At 44.5% G+C, this 16,147-nt stretch overlaps 1 protein-coding gene across 2 annotated transcripts in view; it reads right to left on the bottom strand.

Annotated features, from left to right (window-relative positions):
• Positions 1 to 15,869, bottom strand: part of FRAS1 (Fraser extracellular matrix complex subunit 1) — a 425,396-nt gene extending 409,527 nt beyond the window's left edge. For both annotated transcript variants that reach the window (XM_037051016.1, XM_037051015.1), the window contains exons 1-2: positions 14,756 to 15,869; positions 5,018 to 5,049 (exon numbers count right to left, since the gene is read on the bottom strand). In XM_037051016.1, coding sequence (XP_036906911.1) covers positions 5,018 to 5,049; positions 14,756 to 14,831 — 108 coding nt within the window. In that variant the 5' untranslated portion in view covers positions 14,832 to 15,869. The remainder of the gene's footprint in view (positions 1 to 5,017; positions 5,050 to 14,755) is intronic.
• Between the last annotated feature and the right edge of the window lie 278 nt (positions 15,870 to 16,147).

The following is a 16,147-nucleotide window of genomic DNA, read 5'->3' as shown; positions in this document are numbered from 1 at the left end:
TGGGGACACACCGCAAGAATGTAGCATTACCAAGATTCAAACTGCAAAGGCTGGATCTTTCCACCATGTTATACCATCGATAGTAAACCCTCCACATTTCCATTATCCTTGACAATCGTTTCCTTTCTTTCAAGTGTGCTATTCCAAGCAGGGAAATCTCAACAGTTAACACTTTTGGTTTAGGGAAGAAGCGTAGTTTTGTCCCAATTTTCTAATCATGACTACCTTATAGCAACAATAACAGCAGCTAACCCTTACTGGGCGCCGTAGGCCACTTAGCACAGGGCAAAGGGCTTTGTGTTGATCTTTAACCCTCACAACAACCCGGTGAAGTAAAGAGCTCACCTCCATTTTAAGGATGTAAAAACAGAGGTGAAAAGTCCATCCACCCGCAAGAAGAACCTCATACAGAATTGTTTGCCTGGGGTGATGCAAAAAAAAAAAAGTGAACATCTTTTACTTGTGGAATTGAAAAAGAACAGAAGGTAGGTGGAAACTTTGAAATGCATTTATTTCCCTCCTCACATTCAACGCCCCAGTCGCAGTCAAACATATGAAGTAGGTAGTTTCCCTCCAGTGGATTTCTGGCTTAACACACACTCTCTTCCCCAGGGGCTGACTTTAGAGAGTCTGGAGAGCCTGGGGGTGCAGGGGTACGGCAGGGAAGAAACACCTCACAGCAGAGTGGCCAGTGCTCCTCAAGGGCCTTCCTTAGTACTTCGAGACCCTTCAGGTAATTTCAGACCCGAGGAGTGGAGAGAGAGGCAGAGAAGACAGTGTTCAGGGAGGGAGAAGAGAGACAGCTGAAATCAGTACATGAGTAAGAATCACCTGCATGCGGCTTAGAACCAAACCACACAGAATATCACTGCTGCTAGTCCACTGAGCTGTCAAAAGTTGGGTAACACAATATATCGTTGGGGATGTATGAATATGTGTGTGTGATCGTGTATTTTTAAGGTGGAATGACCCCTTAAATGTTTCCTACATGGCGTGTGAATTCAGTGCACGCTAGTGCAGGCAAGCCTCTGTGAAACCCCTCAAAGGGGTTAGCCAGGGACAGCTGGCCTTTGCCGGTCAGGACAGAGCCTGGCAGAGACAACTGCATGGCAGGTGCAACAGGGAGGGGAGGGGCAAATAGGGCTGAAGACGAAATAAGCTCGTTGTGTCCAGAGACAACAAGCATGCTGGCTTGGCTGTGAGAAACAGTATGCTCAGTGAAATGGCAGGACAGTCAGAACTGAGTCTGAACCTTCTCTTCCTGAGTTTGACTGGCTGTGTAATCTGGGGCCAGTGACGTAGACCCCCCTGAGCTGCAATTTCCTAATCTGTAAAGACAAAATCTATTTCCTGAGACTGTGGAGAGTACAAAATGCACAGCAGATGCTTAATAACCACTCCTTTTTCTTCTTCTTCTTGACTAATAAAGAAAATGTGTTACAGTGGAAAACCACATGCTAGGCACTGCATCTGGGTGTCTTCCCCACATTACCTTCTTACTTTACAAAAACCCTCCAGGAAAGGCTTCATTTATCCTCATTTCTGATAGGAGGTTAGAAATTCGGAAAGGTTATGTAACTTGCTCAAGATCACAGAGCTGGTCTTTAGCAGAGGAGGAGGAAATGAAACAAGAGCCATGAATGTCTGACTATGTGCGGAAGCCTCCTAAGCAATTGAAAAGGTATCAGCGGAAGGAAGCCTCACAAGGTGGGGTGAGAGTTCGCAACTAGATCAGTGTACTCATTTGCTTGATAGGTCTTACGGAGTTCTGGGTAAAGCTGATGTTCCGCCATTTCCAACCAGATCCATTCTCTACTTCTAGTTACCTGAAAAATGAATGAAACTCAGGAATTTCACATTCTTGCCCATCTTCCTCACCTATAAAATGGAGAGATCAGACTACATGCCCTGTGAAGCCATTCCTAACTCTGCAGTGCACATGGGCAGAACTTAGAAGGACAGGGACACCACACCACCACCCTCAGTGCCCAATTGTGAAGCCTGTTACAGCGGAAATCCTCTCACCCAAGGACTTGTTAATCAGAGAATCCTAAAATAGTATACAAATGTTCTTAAATCATTTATTTTAATTCAAAATGCCTGAATGTACATTCATTCAATTTTATTGATATGCACCTTTCTTCAAGACCAGGTCATGTGGAGAGAGCGCAGCAATGAATTACGGGGACAATTTAACTATTCCCAGAATGCATCATCCTCATGTCCAGTGTGCAGTTCTGTACAGTGCACGAAAACTTAAAGCAGGTGCAAATAAATCCAAATGCAGACTCTCTCTGTATTTCTGTGTTTTTCCCCAATCTTTCATAGCTGTTTGTCTCACACTTAATTTGACAGCAAATTTTTAGCGACTCACCTCTGTGGAGTCTTTTTAAAGTATTCGACACAGTTTCCCTAGAAACAAGAATGTTATTTCTTTCCCCACTCACATTTCAGCAGTTTAATTAAACTGTAAGTCAGATTTTGTCATTCTGCTCTAGCTCCTCCGATGGCCCACCTGCCTACCTTACTGAAAGGACAAGGCCTCATGCTCTGTCCCCTGCCCACCTCTCTGACTGCCNTAGCTGTTTGTCTCACACTTAATTTGACAGCAAATTTTTAGCGACTCACCTCTGTGGAGTCTTTTTAAAGTATTCGACACAGTTTCCCTAGAAACAAGAATGTTATTTCTTTCCCCACTCACATTTCAGCAGTTTAATTAAACTGTAAGTCAGATTTTGTCATTCTGCTCTAGCTCCTCCGATGGCCCACCTGCCTACCTTACTGAAAGGACAAGGCCCCATGCTCTGTCCCCTGCCCACCTCTCTAACTGCCCACCCCTGCCCACCCCCTCTCTGTCCCCTGCCCACCTCTCTGACTTCATCTCCTGCCACCCTCCTCTCAGGGTCACGTGCCCCTGTCACTCTGACATCCACACACTTCTTCCGAAGTCACACTTGCTATTCCCCCTTCTCTGGAATTCTCTTTCCCTGGATATCTAGGGAGCTAGCTCTTATAATCAGGTCTTCATTCACAGCCTCACCTTCTCAGTGAGGCTTTCCCTATCACTCCATTCCAGCTGGCCATCCTCTCCCCATTCAGCCTTTTCTATCCTATACTGTTCCTCTCTATGTCATTTATCTGCCATACTATGTACATGACTCATTAGAATTCAAGCTTCATGAGGGCAAGGATTTTGTTTGTTTGTTCACTGATGCATTCATTCCTAATTAGCTTAAAATTGCAGATCCAGCTATCACTCAATAAACGTTTGGTAATCTTCATTAGTTGCGATAAGTGTATTGCCTTTTCGATTGAATTGCATAACTACAATACTAAGTACATCAGAGGTCCAGGAACAAATGTAGCAGAGTCCTGGCAAACCAAGAAGTCTGCTGGGGGTGGTCAGGACCTGCTGGTGCACTAGAGCACAGCCTACTAGTCCTGGGCAGCCAGGAGCCTTGGGCTCAGCCTGGGCACAAAGGAAACAGAGGGAGCAAGATCATCTGTTAAATGCAAATTCAATACACAGTGTCTCCTTTAACTTGACCAAATTGATCTCTCCAAATACTTGATGCTTTCATACTCAAATGTACACACAACAATGTCAAATATAAAAGACAGCCTAGCCACTTTTCTTCAGATAAAGGCAGAACAACAGCAAAAAAAAAAAAGGACTGTTTCTAATAGTCAATTTCCTTTAGCAAATCTCTTAATCTTTCTCTCATCTTTGGCTCTTCATTGAAAGGAGGGCGGGTGTAAACTAATATGTGGCCTGCTTACTTCCCTGGTCTATTATAAGTATCAGATGGGTCAATAGGTATAAAAACGTATCGAAAATTATAAAGCACTCTATACAATAAGCAATTCCCTTTGTATTAACGTAAATACAATATAGCCTTGTCTATAACAGCTACTATAGTTCCCCAAAACTGATGATGTACTTTATAGCACATTGATTTTAAAATGAGTTCTAAAATATATTAAAAAATAAACAGAAGAAAAAGTAGGCTTTTAATGGCATGAAATGAGAAAAACAAGGAAAATGGCTTTCACTTGACTCTAATAGAAAAATATAAGGAAGAAAAAAGTCCCACAAATCTCCAGTAATGATATTACATAAAATTCAGATGCAAGAATATTATTGTAAACATCTACATTTATCTAGACTGTTGGATATTTCAGATATTTCTCCTCTATTTCAATACCACAAGGATAATCCAAGATGACTTACTAATATCACACTTGTCAATACCAAGTTGTGATGGAAATGAGCAAACCCTTTCCAACCATTTCAGTTCTGTTTTTATTACAACACTTATTAAACCAGAATAAAAAAGTGATGAAGAATGACTTGTCACACCATTTATTAGAGTTGATGGAGCATAGAAAGTTCTTTTCAATAAGGCTTGAACATACTGTTATGCACCACAGTACATTATTAATGGAAAGAAATGCATGAGACTTGCCTCAGCCTTCCCCCCAAGTCATCCTAACTTTAAATTCAAAACTAATTCTACTCTACATGGCAGAGTTCCAGTAGTAAAATGGTAATTTGTTTGTTGTTTACCAAATCTTAAGTTTATAATTCAAAGCAACAGTTGAGAATCCTCCATATTTTACTAATTTTAATAATCATACCTTTTTTGGAGGCATTTCAAAGGAAGAAGCAAATGCAACAGCGAGATAAACAAATTATGCCCTAGTTCATATCTGACAAGAGAACGGGACCTAATTTTCTCTCTGATTGAAAAGACACAAAGGACAGCCACGGAATGCAAATGGTGCATTGAGTGTTTGAACTTCTCTTCCAATATCTGAGTATCTGAATAGAACTAATTCACTCTGAAAAAGGTATTAAGTAATCGAGTATGATTGTGTCAGGATGAGGGATAATCCTCAAACTGTGAAGGAAAATAAATGTATTTTAGAATGATAGGGCCATCTCATTCACTCAGTAACCTTGGTCAAGCATTTTACATTCAAAAGAAATAAACAGAAAATATTAACAATGACCTACCGCCAACAAGGAACCCTGATAGACACAAGCACCTGTGGAGAAAAACAAAACAAGAATTAAAAGGGATGCATAGTAAACCAACTGGCATTGCCCCAGCACACTTCCGGGAATACTCCATCTATATGCATCACACTCAGCAAACTGCACGTTCCAAAACCTCAAAAGGTGAGCGTTTTTCCCCTGGGAAGTAACTCCAAATACCAAAGCAAGATTTCTTGGACACACGTGAGGGAAGGCATCATTAAAACTTAGTATTTGAGTTTTAAAACAAATGCATTTATAATGGCATGCTATAAATATAGTATTTATTTTCATTTGTGATAAATCAGCAAAGCTTCCATCATCCAGTCCCAATGTACTTATCCAGACTTTTCATCCACTCTTTGCTTACACAAGTTCTCCAGTCCAACCCAAGAGGCCAACTTTGGATGCTGTCATAATGCTTTCATATCCCAATGTGTTTGCTCATCTGTATTACTGGCAGAAGATGCATTTGGTCCATTCAAGTTCAGTGCACATGATCCTATCTCCTTCATGAAGCTTTCCAGCCCATAGGATTATGCCCTTTCTCCTTCAAGCTCACAGCACTTTGTGCCTGCATCATCAGACTGTGATTTCATTCTTATGTACTTCCTTGGGAAAGCCTTGCTGGACATGTGGAACTGTAGCATCTACCCCACTACCTATAAACATACTCTTAGGACAGGGACTTCTATTCTGTTTTCCCTAACTCTTCACCTAGTAGGTATCTGCTTAGGTATATGGCTGATTATCTACTATATGCCTTTAACACAGTATGTTTCTCTTTAGGGATATCAAAACATTTTATAGCACAGTGGTGTAGACTAGTTATTTGAAAAGAACTCTTCTGTTGAGCTCCTGACCTCAAAGACTCTTTTCACTACCTTTACATTCAATTTTTTTTCTAATGGGCTGGTTATAAACTAATACAACTTTATATTTTCCACTCATAACCACCAAATAAAAAACAACAGATAGACGATTTGCTTCTAAAAGGAAAAGAAGGCTGCCCTGGCTTGTGTAGCTCAGTGGATTGAGCACAGGCCTGTGAAGCAAAGGGTCGCTGGTTCGATTCCCAGTCAGGGCACATGCCTGGGTTGCGGGCCGGGCCCCCAGATGGGGACACATGGGAGGCAACCACACATTGATGTTTCTCTCCCACTCTTTCTCCTTCCCTTCCTCTCTCTCTAAAAATAAATAAATAAAATCTTTTTTTAAAAAGGAAAAGAAGGCTGAATTTGAATGGGACAGCCTATATACTATGAATAAATAGCATATGGTAAAATAAATCTTTCTAAGTTTTATATTTGACAACAATGTGAAACTACAATGCTAATTTAAAGGAATACACACACATTCCCAACCAACATGTGAACAGCACAGCAGGTGTCCATTTGACCCAGGAACGCGTGGGTAGCAGGCTGACGGTCCCCCTCTCAGGAACTGAGGCTGCACAACAGATTGGAACAGCAGAGGCCCATCTTGACGGGGCACCACGCTTGGTGTCCAAAGAGAGAAGGACACACTTTACTACAGTGCTTGGTCTCTAACGGATCACTCATGAAGTCTCAAAAATATTAACTTCCCAGGAACAGACTGATCTACATTATCCACCAATAACGGAATTAAGAACAATCTTCAAAGAAAATGAGATGGCTATTTACATTTGAGGTTTGAATCAAAGATCTCTATGGGCAAATTTGCTGAAGTAACTTCTGTGCCCTTGACATTCAAATAAGAATAACTTGAGATTAAAAATTGGGGGAAAATTATTCCTGATTTATTTTTCTTTAACAAGTCCTGTTCCCCAGACTTATTATTTCAGTCTACTGTATCTAATAAAAAAGGACATATATTCATATATGATAGGTATGCATATACGGGGTGGGACAAAAGTAGCTGTACAGTTGTTTGTATGAAAAATAATAATTAATAAATAAATTTATTTATTTATTAATTAATACAAAAGTAAACAAAAAGTAATACAAAAGTATTACTTTTGTAATACTTTTACAAAAGTAAACTCTGTGTTTTGCACACTTACAACTGTAAACGTACTTTTGCCCCACCCTGCATATAAAAATAATCACATACAGCTCAATAAATATATAACAATTCAATTTCAAAATTAAATGGATATATTTAATTACTCCTAGTGTTTAAAGAATACACATACATAAAGATCACAGGCTAGGTACAATTTAACAAAATTTAACCTTTAGAATAAACAACAAAATGTAACCGTTAAAATAAGACCATCCTCAAATCGTTCTATCGTCCTCCACAGGATTACCTTACAAAAGCCAGTATCTTTTTAAAGCTCCAAAGAAATCAAATATCTTAAGGAGTATCCAAGTACCCACACTGAAGCTCATTTCTGGAAGTTTTAGATGGATGTTATAAGTTCACTGTAACATGAAGAATAAAGTAGCACTGAGTGTGTGGAACCACATACACCCTTGGTTAAAGCCAAACATCTGCTAGAGAAGAGACTCAAGTCAAAAACAGTGTGTAACTGCGGGTGAATTTCATCATTAGGAAAAGGAAATAACTCAATTTGGGTCACTCGGTGATGTACAATTCCAAAAGCAACAAGCTTTGCCCTCTGAGGGCTTTCCTAAAACAGAACAGCTCTACCCAGAAGGCAGCTGCACAAATGAGTCTCCATTAACACAGCTTCCAAAACCTCATTTCTACTCTCTAGAGAAAAACAAAGCATCCCAAGGATGCCCAGTCCTATCAAGCATTTATCATCACCCATGGCCAGATGCAGTCCTCAGAGCAGGCATACATCTCCCACACTAGCACGCGCTGTGCACCCACCAGCAGATGAAGCTGGGAGCTTTGCTGGCACTGGCTTCTGGGGGCAGCTTCGGTTCCCATCCAGAGCAGGGCCCTTTTCAATCATTGATCAATTCATGGACGATGGAAAACAAAATGATTCACTTCACTCACCACTTTTTTTCCTAAGGAGTACTGGAATGATTGCAGGTCTACCTGAGATTTAAATTTATGAACTCATTTGAACTTAAAGGAAATTCCTCAAGGGGAATTCTGATGGATGGTGCATAGCTAGAAGGGGAAACAGAACTTCTTCAAGGGAAAACGAAAAATCAGACAACAGGAGCTGGAGTTCTCCCACCAAGACCTCTCCCAGTTTCAGGGCACCAAATACAGCTCAGATGCTAGCTAATTTAATTTCTAATACCCTATGAGAAGGTGCACGCAGTTTTGCACAGTGAAGTGATCCAATGAGCCTAGAAGGAAGCTGAGCTTTTCAGACCTCCCTCCCATGGTCTCCCATCGTCTGATGGGTTGGCTCCTTTTTTGCAGGTTACATAGGTAAAAGGTTCCTTCATATTCACTTAAATAAGTAAATGTCTGCTTCTAAGCCCTTTTGCACAGTATAATGTACTCCTATATATAATCTAAAGTTTCCACAGAAATTTTGAGATATAAATTTCACCAGTATTTACAGCTCATTTACTATAGAAACTATACCTGCTCAACTCAGTCAATTAGAGAAGTAAAATCCAAGGACCACAAAATATCAGACCCTTTAATTCAAGAAGATGGTGGCAGATCTGATCATAAGATATGAAGAGATTTGGAGAGCACGGTATCACAAAAGCATGACACATTAGGAACAAGCAGTCACAGTTGCCATTTAAATGTTGGACCTCTATGTTGTATTATAATTCAGCATATGGCTTGTACACTGTGGAACAGTTAAAACAGAATCATTTTCTGGACTGACAGGACAGCTCACATCCTGATTACTGTCAACCAGAATTCAGATTAACTAATAAAGTAGTTAAAATGAAAACGGGCCAATTGGTTTTGAACTATTCCAAGATCGGGCAGGTGGCTCTCACTCAGCCATGTGGAAGTCCCCTCCTCTCTCTCAGCCATGTGGTTGGAGAACATTACGACCCCTTGCACCTGACTAAAACTGAGTGATACAGCTGCTCAAGTCCATAACAGTGAATACAGATGGCTGTGCCCTCAGTAAATAATGTATATGCAGAGGGTAACAGCCAAAATCCAATCCCCAGGGAAGAAACATAATATGATGGAATTATAAAACCCCATGACAACACACACCTCTTCATTCCCTCTAGCAGGGAGCTGCTAAATCCAAAAGCTGCAAAGCTGCAACTACACCGTATTTTGCCACGTGCAATGCGCGCCCACATTTTTGGGCACATTATACTCGAGATTATTACACTCATTAACTCATCGTATATAATCATTATACCCATATGTAATGTACATCCTTATTTTTCCCTCAAAAATTTGGACAAAAAAGTGCACCTCATACACAGCAAAATACGGTATTCAATAGTGGGAAACCCACCAAGGACCAGTGTTCATTTACATAACCCTCCTGATACTTTATGGTACTAATGATTTCTAGACACTTAAATTCCTAAAGGCAGGTATTATTATTTTATGTCTGTATCACCATAACAGAAAATAAGCTGACACAGAAGCTCTTGATAAAGGTTTGTGGAGTGAAAGAATGAAGAGACAAATTATTTTGCCCAGCCAGTGTCTTCTCTTAATACTGAGTTTTAAGCAGAGTCTTATACAAAAGGAACTCTCCCACCTAGAGTAGAACTAAATATGCTGATACACCCGTTAAAAAACACACACACACACTATCAACTGACCCTCTTCAGTATACCCTGCTAATGGGATTTATTTTTTCACTTTTTAATATTTTATTATGTCATTACAGTTGTTCTATTTCCCCCCTTCATTCCCCTCTACCCTGCACACCTCTCCCCACCAGGCCCCCCCTTTAGCTTATGTCCATGTTTCACAAGTTCTTTAGATTCTATATTTCCCATACTATTCTTGCCCTTCCCCCTATTTTCTGCCTACCATCTACGCTACTTATTCTCTGTGCCTTCTCCCCCCTTCTCCTCCTCCTCCCATTCCCCTGTTGCTAACCCTCCATGTGATCTCCATTTCTATGGTTCCGCTCCTGATCTAGCTGTCCTCTTGGTTTGCTTTTGTTTTAGATGTGGTTGTTAATAACTGTGAGTTTCCTGTCCTGTTACTTTTCATATTTTTATCTTCTTTTTCTTAGATAAGTCCCTTCAACATTTCATATAATAAAGGCTTGGTGATGATGAACTCCTTGAACTTGACCTTATCTGAGAAGCATTTCATCTGCCCTTCCATTCTAAATGAAAGTTTTGCTGGATAAAGCAATCTTGGCTGTAGGTCTTTGGATTTCATGACTTGGAATACTTCTTTCCAGCCCCTTCTTGCCTGGAAGGTCTCTTTTGAGAAATCAGGTGACAGTCTGATGGGAACTCCTTTGTAGGTGACTGTCCCCTTATCTCTTGCTGCTTCTAGGATTCTCTCCTTCATTTTCATCTTGGCTAATGTAATTATGATGTGCCTTGGCATGTTCCTTCTTGGGTCCAACTTCTTTGGGACTCTCTGAGCTTCCTGGATTTCCTGGAAGTCTATTTCCTTTGCCAGATTGGGGAAGTTCTGCTTTGTTACTTCTTCAAATAATTTTCCACTTGTTGCTATTCCTCTTCCCCTCCTGGTTCCCCTATAATTCGGATGTTGGAACGTTTAAAGATGTCCTGGAGGTTCCTAAGCCTCTCCTCATTTTTTTGAATTCTTGTTTCTTCATTCTTTCCTGTTTGGTCATTTTTTTTCTTCCTTCTGGTCCATTCCCTTGATCTGAGTCCCAGTTTCCTTCCCATCACTACTGGTTTCCTGTGCACTTCCCTTGATTTCACTTGGTGTAGCCTTCATTTGTTCATCTAATTTGTGACTAAAATCAACCAGTTCTGTGAGCATCCTGATCACCAGTGTTTTGAACTATGCATCTGATAGGTTGACTATCTCTTGGTCACTTAGAAGTATTGGCTCTGCGGCTTTGAGCTGTTGTTCTTCTTGAGCCATAATGTTTTGGTCTGTTCGGGCCTGTTATGTATGAAGGGCAGAGTCTTAGGTGTTCACCAGGGCAGGGCAACCAGTGGCTGGGTTGTGATGCTGTGTGTGGGGGCGGGGTCAGACAGGGGCAATGGCTTGTTCCACACTCTCTCGGATTTCGGTTCCCCTCTGCTGCTTCCCACAAGCAAACCAGGCCCCCCTGGTGCTGGCTCCTGGGTGTGTGGGCCTGTGCACCCTCCAGGACCCTGTGGGTCTCTCCAAAGAACTCTCTGTGAACCTGGGAGCCTCTCCCAGCACCTCAACCCCTGAAAGTTTTTCCAAATGGTGCTTTTAGGCTTTAATTCATGGTGCTGGGGCCCTGGTTTGCATGGTCTGTCTCACTGCTTATTGGTTTTTGCCTGGTTTGTCTGCACGCAAATGTGTGACCACAGTCAGCCAGCCACCTTGCGCCTGCACTGGGTCTGCCTGCTGCCACCCCACGCCTGGGATCTGTCAACCACCACCCTCGCTCCTTGGTTGGTCCGGCCACTTTTTCCTGTCAGCCACTGACTCCACCCCTCTTACCAGTCTGGCTGAGTGGTTTGTTGTCGTCAAACTTCCGTACAGTTCAACTTTCTGTTTTGGTTGCATTTTTGTTACTAAAACTTGGTTGTCTTTAAACTTGGTTGTCCGAGGAAGCACAGTGTTTCCACCTACGCCTCCATCTTGGCCAGAAGTCTGTTAATGGGTTTTAAAGGAAATGCCGGGAAGATTATGGGATTGGCAAAAGTCACATAGGGAATGATGGGACACAGGTTAGAACTAAGTTCCTTTAACCTCCAATTAAGTAATCTTTTTCTATCCCCAAGCTAACACACTCTATCCAGTGTAAGTACACAGGACATCCCCATCAACATAACTCCAGATTTGCTTCTCCAGAAAACACCACAGCAGAACATCTGATTCAGAAAGCGGCCATGTTCGCTAGAAGCTTCCCTGTAACATCTTAATTTTATGAAGTTCTCAAATCAAAGTAGTTTGCCAGCAATTTAAGGCAATGTAAATTATCACTGCCAATAATTCATTTTTCTTTTAATAATTAAAATAAAATTCAGAATGAGAAAGTTGCAACTGACCACAAGATGGGACAGCAGGTACTGATTTCCGCCCTCCCCCCCCCCCCCGCCTCCCATGCTGGATAATTAGCACAAGTATTTTAGAGCTATCAGTTGGCTAACTTCTGCATTTGGTAAATGACAGAACCACAACCCCCAAAAGTTAGGTGGTCCACCCCAGGTCACAGAGCAGCTTATTGTGGAAGCCAGTCCATCTTAATTCAAAAGAGTGTGATTTGGCTACACTCAGTCATCTGACCAATAATTTTTAACACCTACTGTACAGTAAGAGCTGAGTTTGGAGATATAAGAATAACCAGGACCCATCTGAAGAGCTCAGTGAGTACACAACTAAGTGAGGAAGACGAGGAAGACAGAAACCACACCTTGATCAGCAATAACTGTAGAATTACTAACTGGTGCACTACAGCTTATATGACATGTTCTCTGAGCACCGAGAAGAAAACTACAAATTCTGCAATGGCCTGGTTAGCCAAAGTGTCACAGAGCACATCACACCAAGAGAAGCACAAACGTGAATACTCCCTTTCCACTTCTAAAAATCATTGCCAAGGATAATAAGAAAAACTCAAGGAAATCTCTACAGTAGTTAAGCTTTCCATTCTTGCTCTCAAGGTTCTTATTTTTAAGAGAAAAGGAAACCCCTGAAGCACCCAAATGAAAGGTGTCATCGGATGACAGCTTGTTTTTTGGATGTAGAACCTGTATCACCTAAATTAATTAAATGAAATAAAGTATGTAAAAGGTTTACCTAGTATAGTGCCAGGCAAATAACATGGGCTCAGTAAATGTCCATATCCATTCATTATTCGATACATATCACTGTAACTTGGATGGAAACTCTCAGACATCTGTGAGACCAATTGTAAAATTCCAGGACGCTCTGGAGGCAGGGTGAAATACTAAGAAGCACCGTTTCCATGTAATTTTTGGAGGAACAGCGCCCCTTGCGTCCCGCACTCCTCCTCCCCCGTCAAAAGACTTGGAGTTTTTTAAACTTTGCACAATATATCAACCAGTCTTCCAAAGAGTGAACCCTGCAGGCTCTTTAATAACGGCTTTTGTTATTCAAGAGATTTGGTTTTGTAAAACTGCCTCATTCCAACTGCCCCCTGGTGAACTATCAGGGAGAGATGGCACGTTTTCCGAGCTACTGGGATATGATTATGAATAAGAAACTGCCACCACCGAGTGAAAATGTAATTTTTTCTAAGTCTCCAGTTCAGATTTGAGTGGCCTGGACCGACTCTCCCATCTGGTTTATTATCGTAATTAAGCCCTATAAATTGTATTTTTTAAGTCTGCACACACACACGCACATATACAATAAAAACATGTTTCTACAGGTTTTGTCCGGTTCTAAGGAAGGCCGCACAGGTTCCAGGCGCGCTTTTCGCAGGGAAGGAACACACATGACAGATTTCCCGGGAAGGTGCGGCAGATGGTACCTCTGCCCACGGGAAAGTCTCCACCGCTGTGCGTCGAGTTCCAAGGCCACGCCACTTTCTCCCGGGAAACTAGCAAGGAAAAGGCTTATGCCCTGCTAACTGGAGGTCGACCCAAGGCAGGGCTTTGTCCTCCCAGGGCCTCCTGCCGTCCCCAGACCGGCGCCCGGGCTCTGCACCCGCCCCCACCGCGCACCAGGTGGTGCCCCGCCCAGCCCCAGGTCTGCCGCTGCCCGGGCTGCGGCTCTGATTCGCAGCCGGGCGGGTGAACTCTTTTTCCCGCAGCTGGATGAATAATGAACGGAGCCTGGAGGGGAAGCCGAGAGCCGGGTGCTGTGAATTAAGCCGTCTTTCTCCCCGCTCGCCGGTCCCTTCCCTCTCCCCTAGCTCGGCGACTTTCTCGGCTCCTCTGAGCGGGTGGGAGCTCAAGGCGCCTCGCGTCCCCGGGTCCGCCATCCCATGACCCCCAAAACCTTGATGTACATAATCATTCATTTATTTCCCTGCGCCAAGTTTGCTTTAGCTATCATGGCGACAATTCCCACAGTCTCCTCTCTCCCCCAGCTCCGAGATTTTCCACGTAGGCTTGAGCCCCGGAGGAAAACTGGGAGGCAGAGGGCGAAGTAAGAGAATGAAACTTAACTTATTAACCACTTGCTTTCCGGGGCGGGCGTGCCTCTCTGTACTAGGGAGATTTCTCCTAGTGTCATTGAATTACGTATGTCCAGAACACGCTCTAATCAGCTAGTTATAAAGTCTTCACTGGACTTTACGGGGACACCTATTAGGACGAGGAGGGTGGGAGAGCGACGGGGCTTGAAGGTGCCGGTGGTACCTTTCGTAGGAGCAGAAGTATTTTTACACAGGTACAAGCAATTGCTCGCTCCGCACCTACTCTCAATGTAGTTGCTTTCCATTGAGGGAAGTGGGAAAAAGAAGAATCCACTTTCAGAGATGCCACCCCAACAGAACAGCCATCCACCCAAACGCACTCAGGGCAAAGAGGGAGGCGGGAGACTAGCTGGTGATCCGCATGCAAAAACAATCAGGAGTAGAAATCTCAGAGAAAGCCCACTTCACTTCCATTCCCACTCACCCCCACACACACACAAAAAAACTGGGTATTTGAAAAAGCATGGTCTCTCTCTCTCTCTCTCTCCCCCCCCTCCCCTCTCTCTCTCTCTCTCACACACACACACACACACACACACACACACACACCACCGCTCTCTCACCTTCAGAATGATGAGGCAATACTGCAAATTCCGCCAATGCCAGGGCCACCCCGAGCCACACTTTAAAGACACCCATCGCTGCCTAGACACCCACGCTGGGGGAGCTCAGCTTTCAGCATCCAAGAACCTGCTCTCGGCCAAAACGCTGGCTTCGGCGCCTCAGCCCCGGGCGCACAGAGGGCGGAGGGCAGCGGGCGGTTTCCTCCAGGAAAACGTGGCGATGCACCGGCCGAGAGCCACACTCGCCTGAGCCCGAGAGGCGCTGGGGTGGGCGGGGGATTCAATTCACTCACTGCCTAGCTCCCCAGCAAAGCAGGACACCAACGCGGGCTGAGCCGGAGCGAGTAAGAGAAGGCAGTTCACCGAGGCAGTCTCGCCGGAAAGTTGCGGGTCACCGCCGGTGCTGATCTCCCAGCATTTCCCTGCGGCCCGACCCTTCCGCTCTGGGGTCCCGCACTGTGGAGATCCCCTCGCCGGTTAGTCTGTAGCAGCTTTCGAAAGTTCGCTCGACACTCTACGTGGGCTCTGTGTCCGCAGACGGGGTCGCCTGGAGCCTGGAAAGACCCACCCACCCTCCGCGGGCCACGGGGCTCCGCCGACCTCAGCCGCGGGGGGCCGTTTGCAGGAAACTTTGTGCGGCGCTGCGGGCTGCTCCCGGGACTCGCGGGTGCTGCAACCGCACGGTGCGGCCTCGGGCTGCGCTCCTTTCCGCAGACGATTCAAAAGCTTCGGAGGAAAGACCCAGGTGGCTGCGCGGGGGGGAGGGGGGCGCTGCTGCTACTTTCTCTCCCCCGCCCTCCGCCCTGTGCGGAGGGCTGCGGGGGCTCCGCTTGCTCCCAGCCAACAGCCGCCTCCGCACCGAACGCCCGCGGAGCTGGTCTGCGGGTCCAGGTGTGATTACCCGAGTGGAGGAGAAGCCATAATTTTAAATGCACGGAGGAAAGAGCTACAGGGGCTGGAAAGAACCCCCGAACTCAATACTACTCGCACCAGAGAGCCGGGAAACGCACAAAATGAGGCCCCCTCCGGCTCCCCGCGTTTAAAAGACACATGCTCCGCCTCCTCCACCTTCCTCTCCTCCTTCCTCTCTCCCTGGCTCGGCGTGAAAATGGACCCAGGGACTCGAAGCTTTGGCAAAGATTCCAGAGAGTCACGTGGGGAAGGGGGAAAGCAGGAGGGGGTGTGGTGGTGAGGGGAGGCCGAGAGAGCAACCTGATCCCCTCATTCGTGCAGCGGGAGTTCAGATTGCCTTTGTCTGGAGCCGGATCAAAAGTGGTCACACCAGGGAGGGTTTGGGGGTGCTGGGGAGATGGTGTGGTCCTTGCTCGGGCACAGCTGAGGATCCGCGAACTGGGTCCACACCCCCTCGCTTAGGAAGGGACCCGCTCCGGA

This window comes from Sturnira hondurensis, unplaced genomic scaffold (genome assembly GCF_014824575.4).
Source record: "Sturnira hondurensis isolate 20B ecotype Veracruz unplaced genomic scaffold, ASM1482457v3 Scaffold0007036, whole genome shotgun sequence".
In the NCBI taxonomy this organism is placed as follows: Eukaryota; Metazoa; Chordata; class Mammalia; order Chiroptera; family Phyllostomidae; genus Sturnira; species Sturnira hondurensis.
The sequence above is the reverse complement of the archived record's forward strand: the minus strand, read 5'-3'. Positions and strand labels throughout refer to the sequence as shown.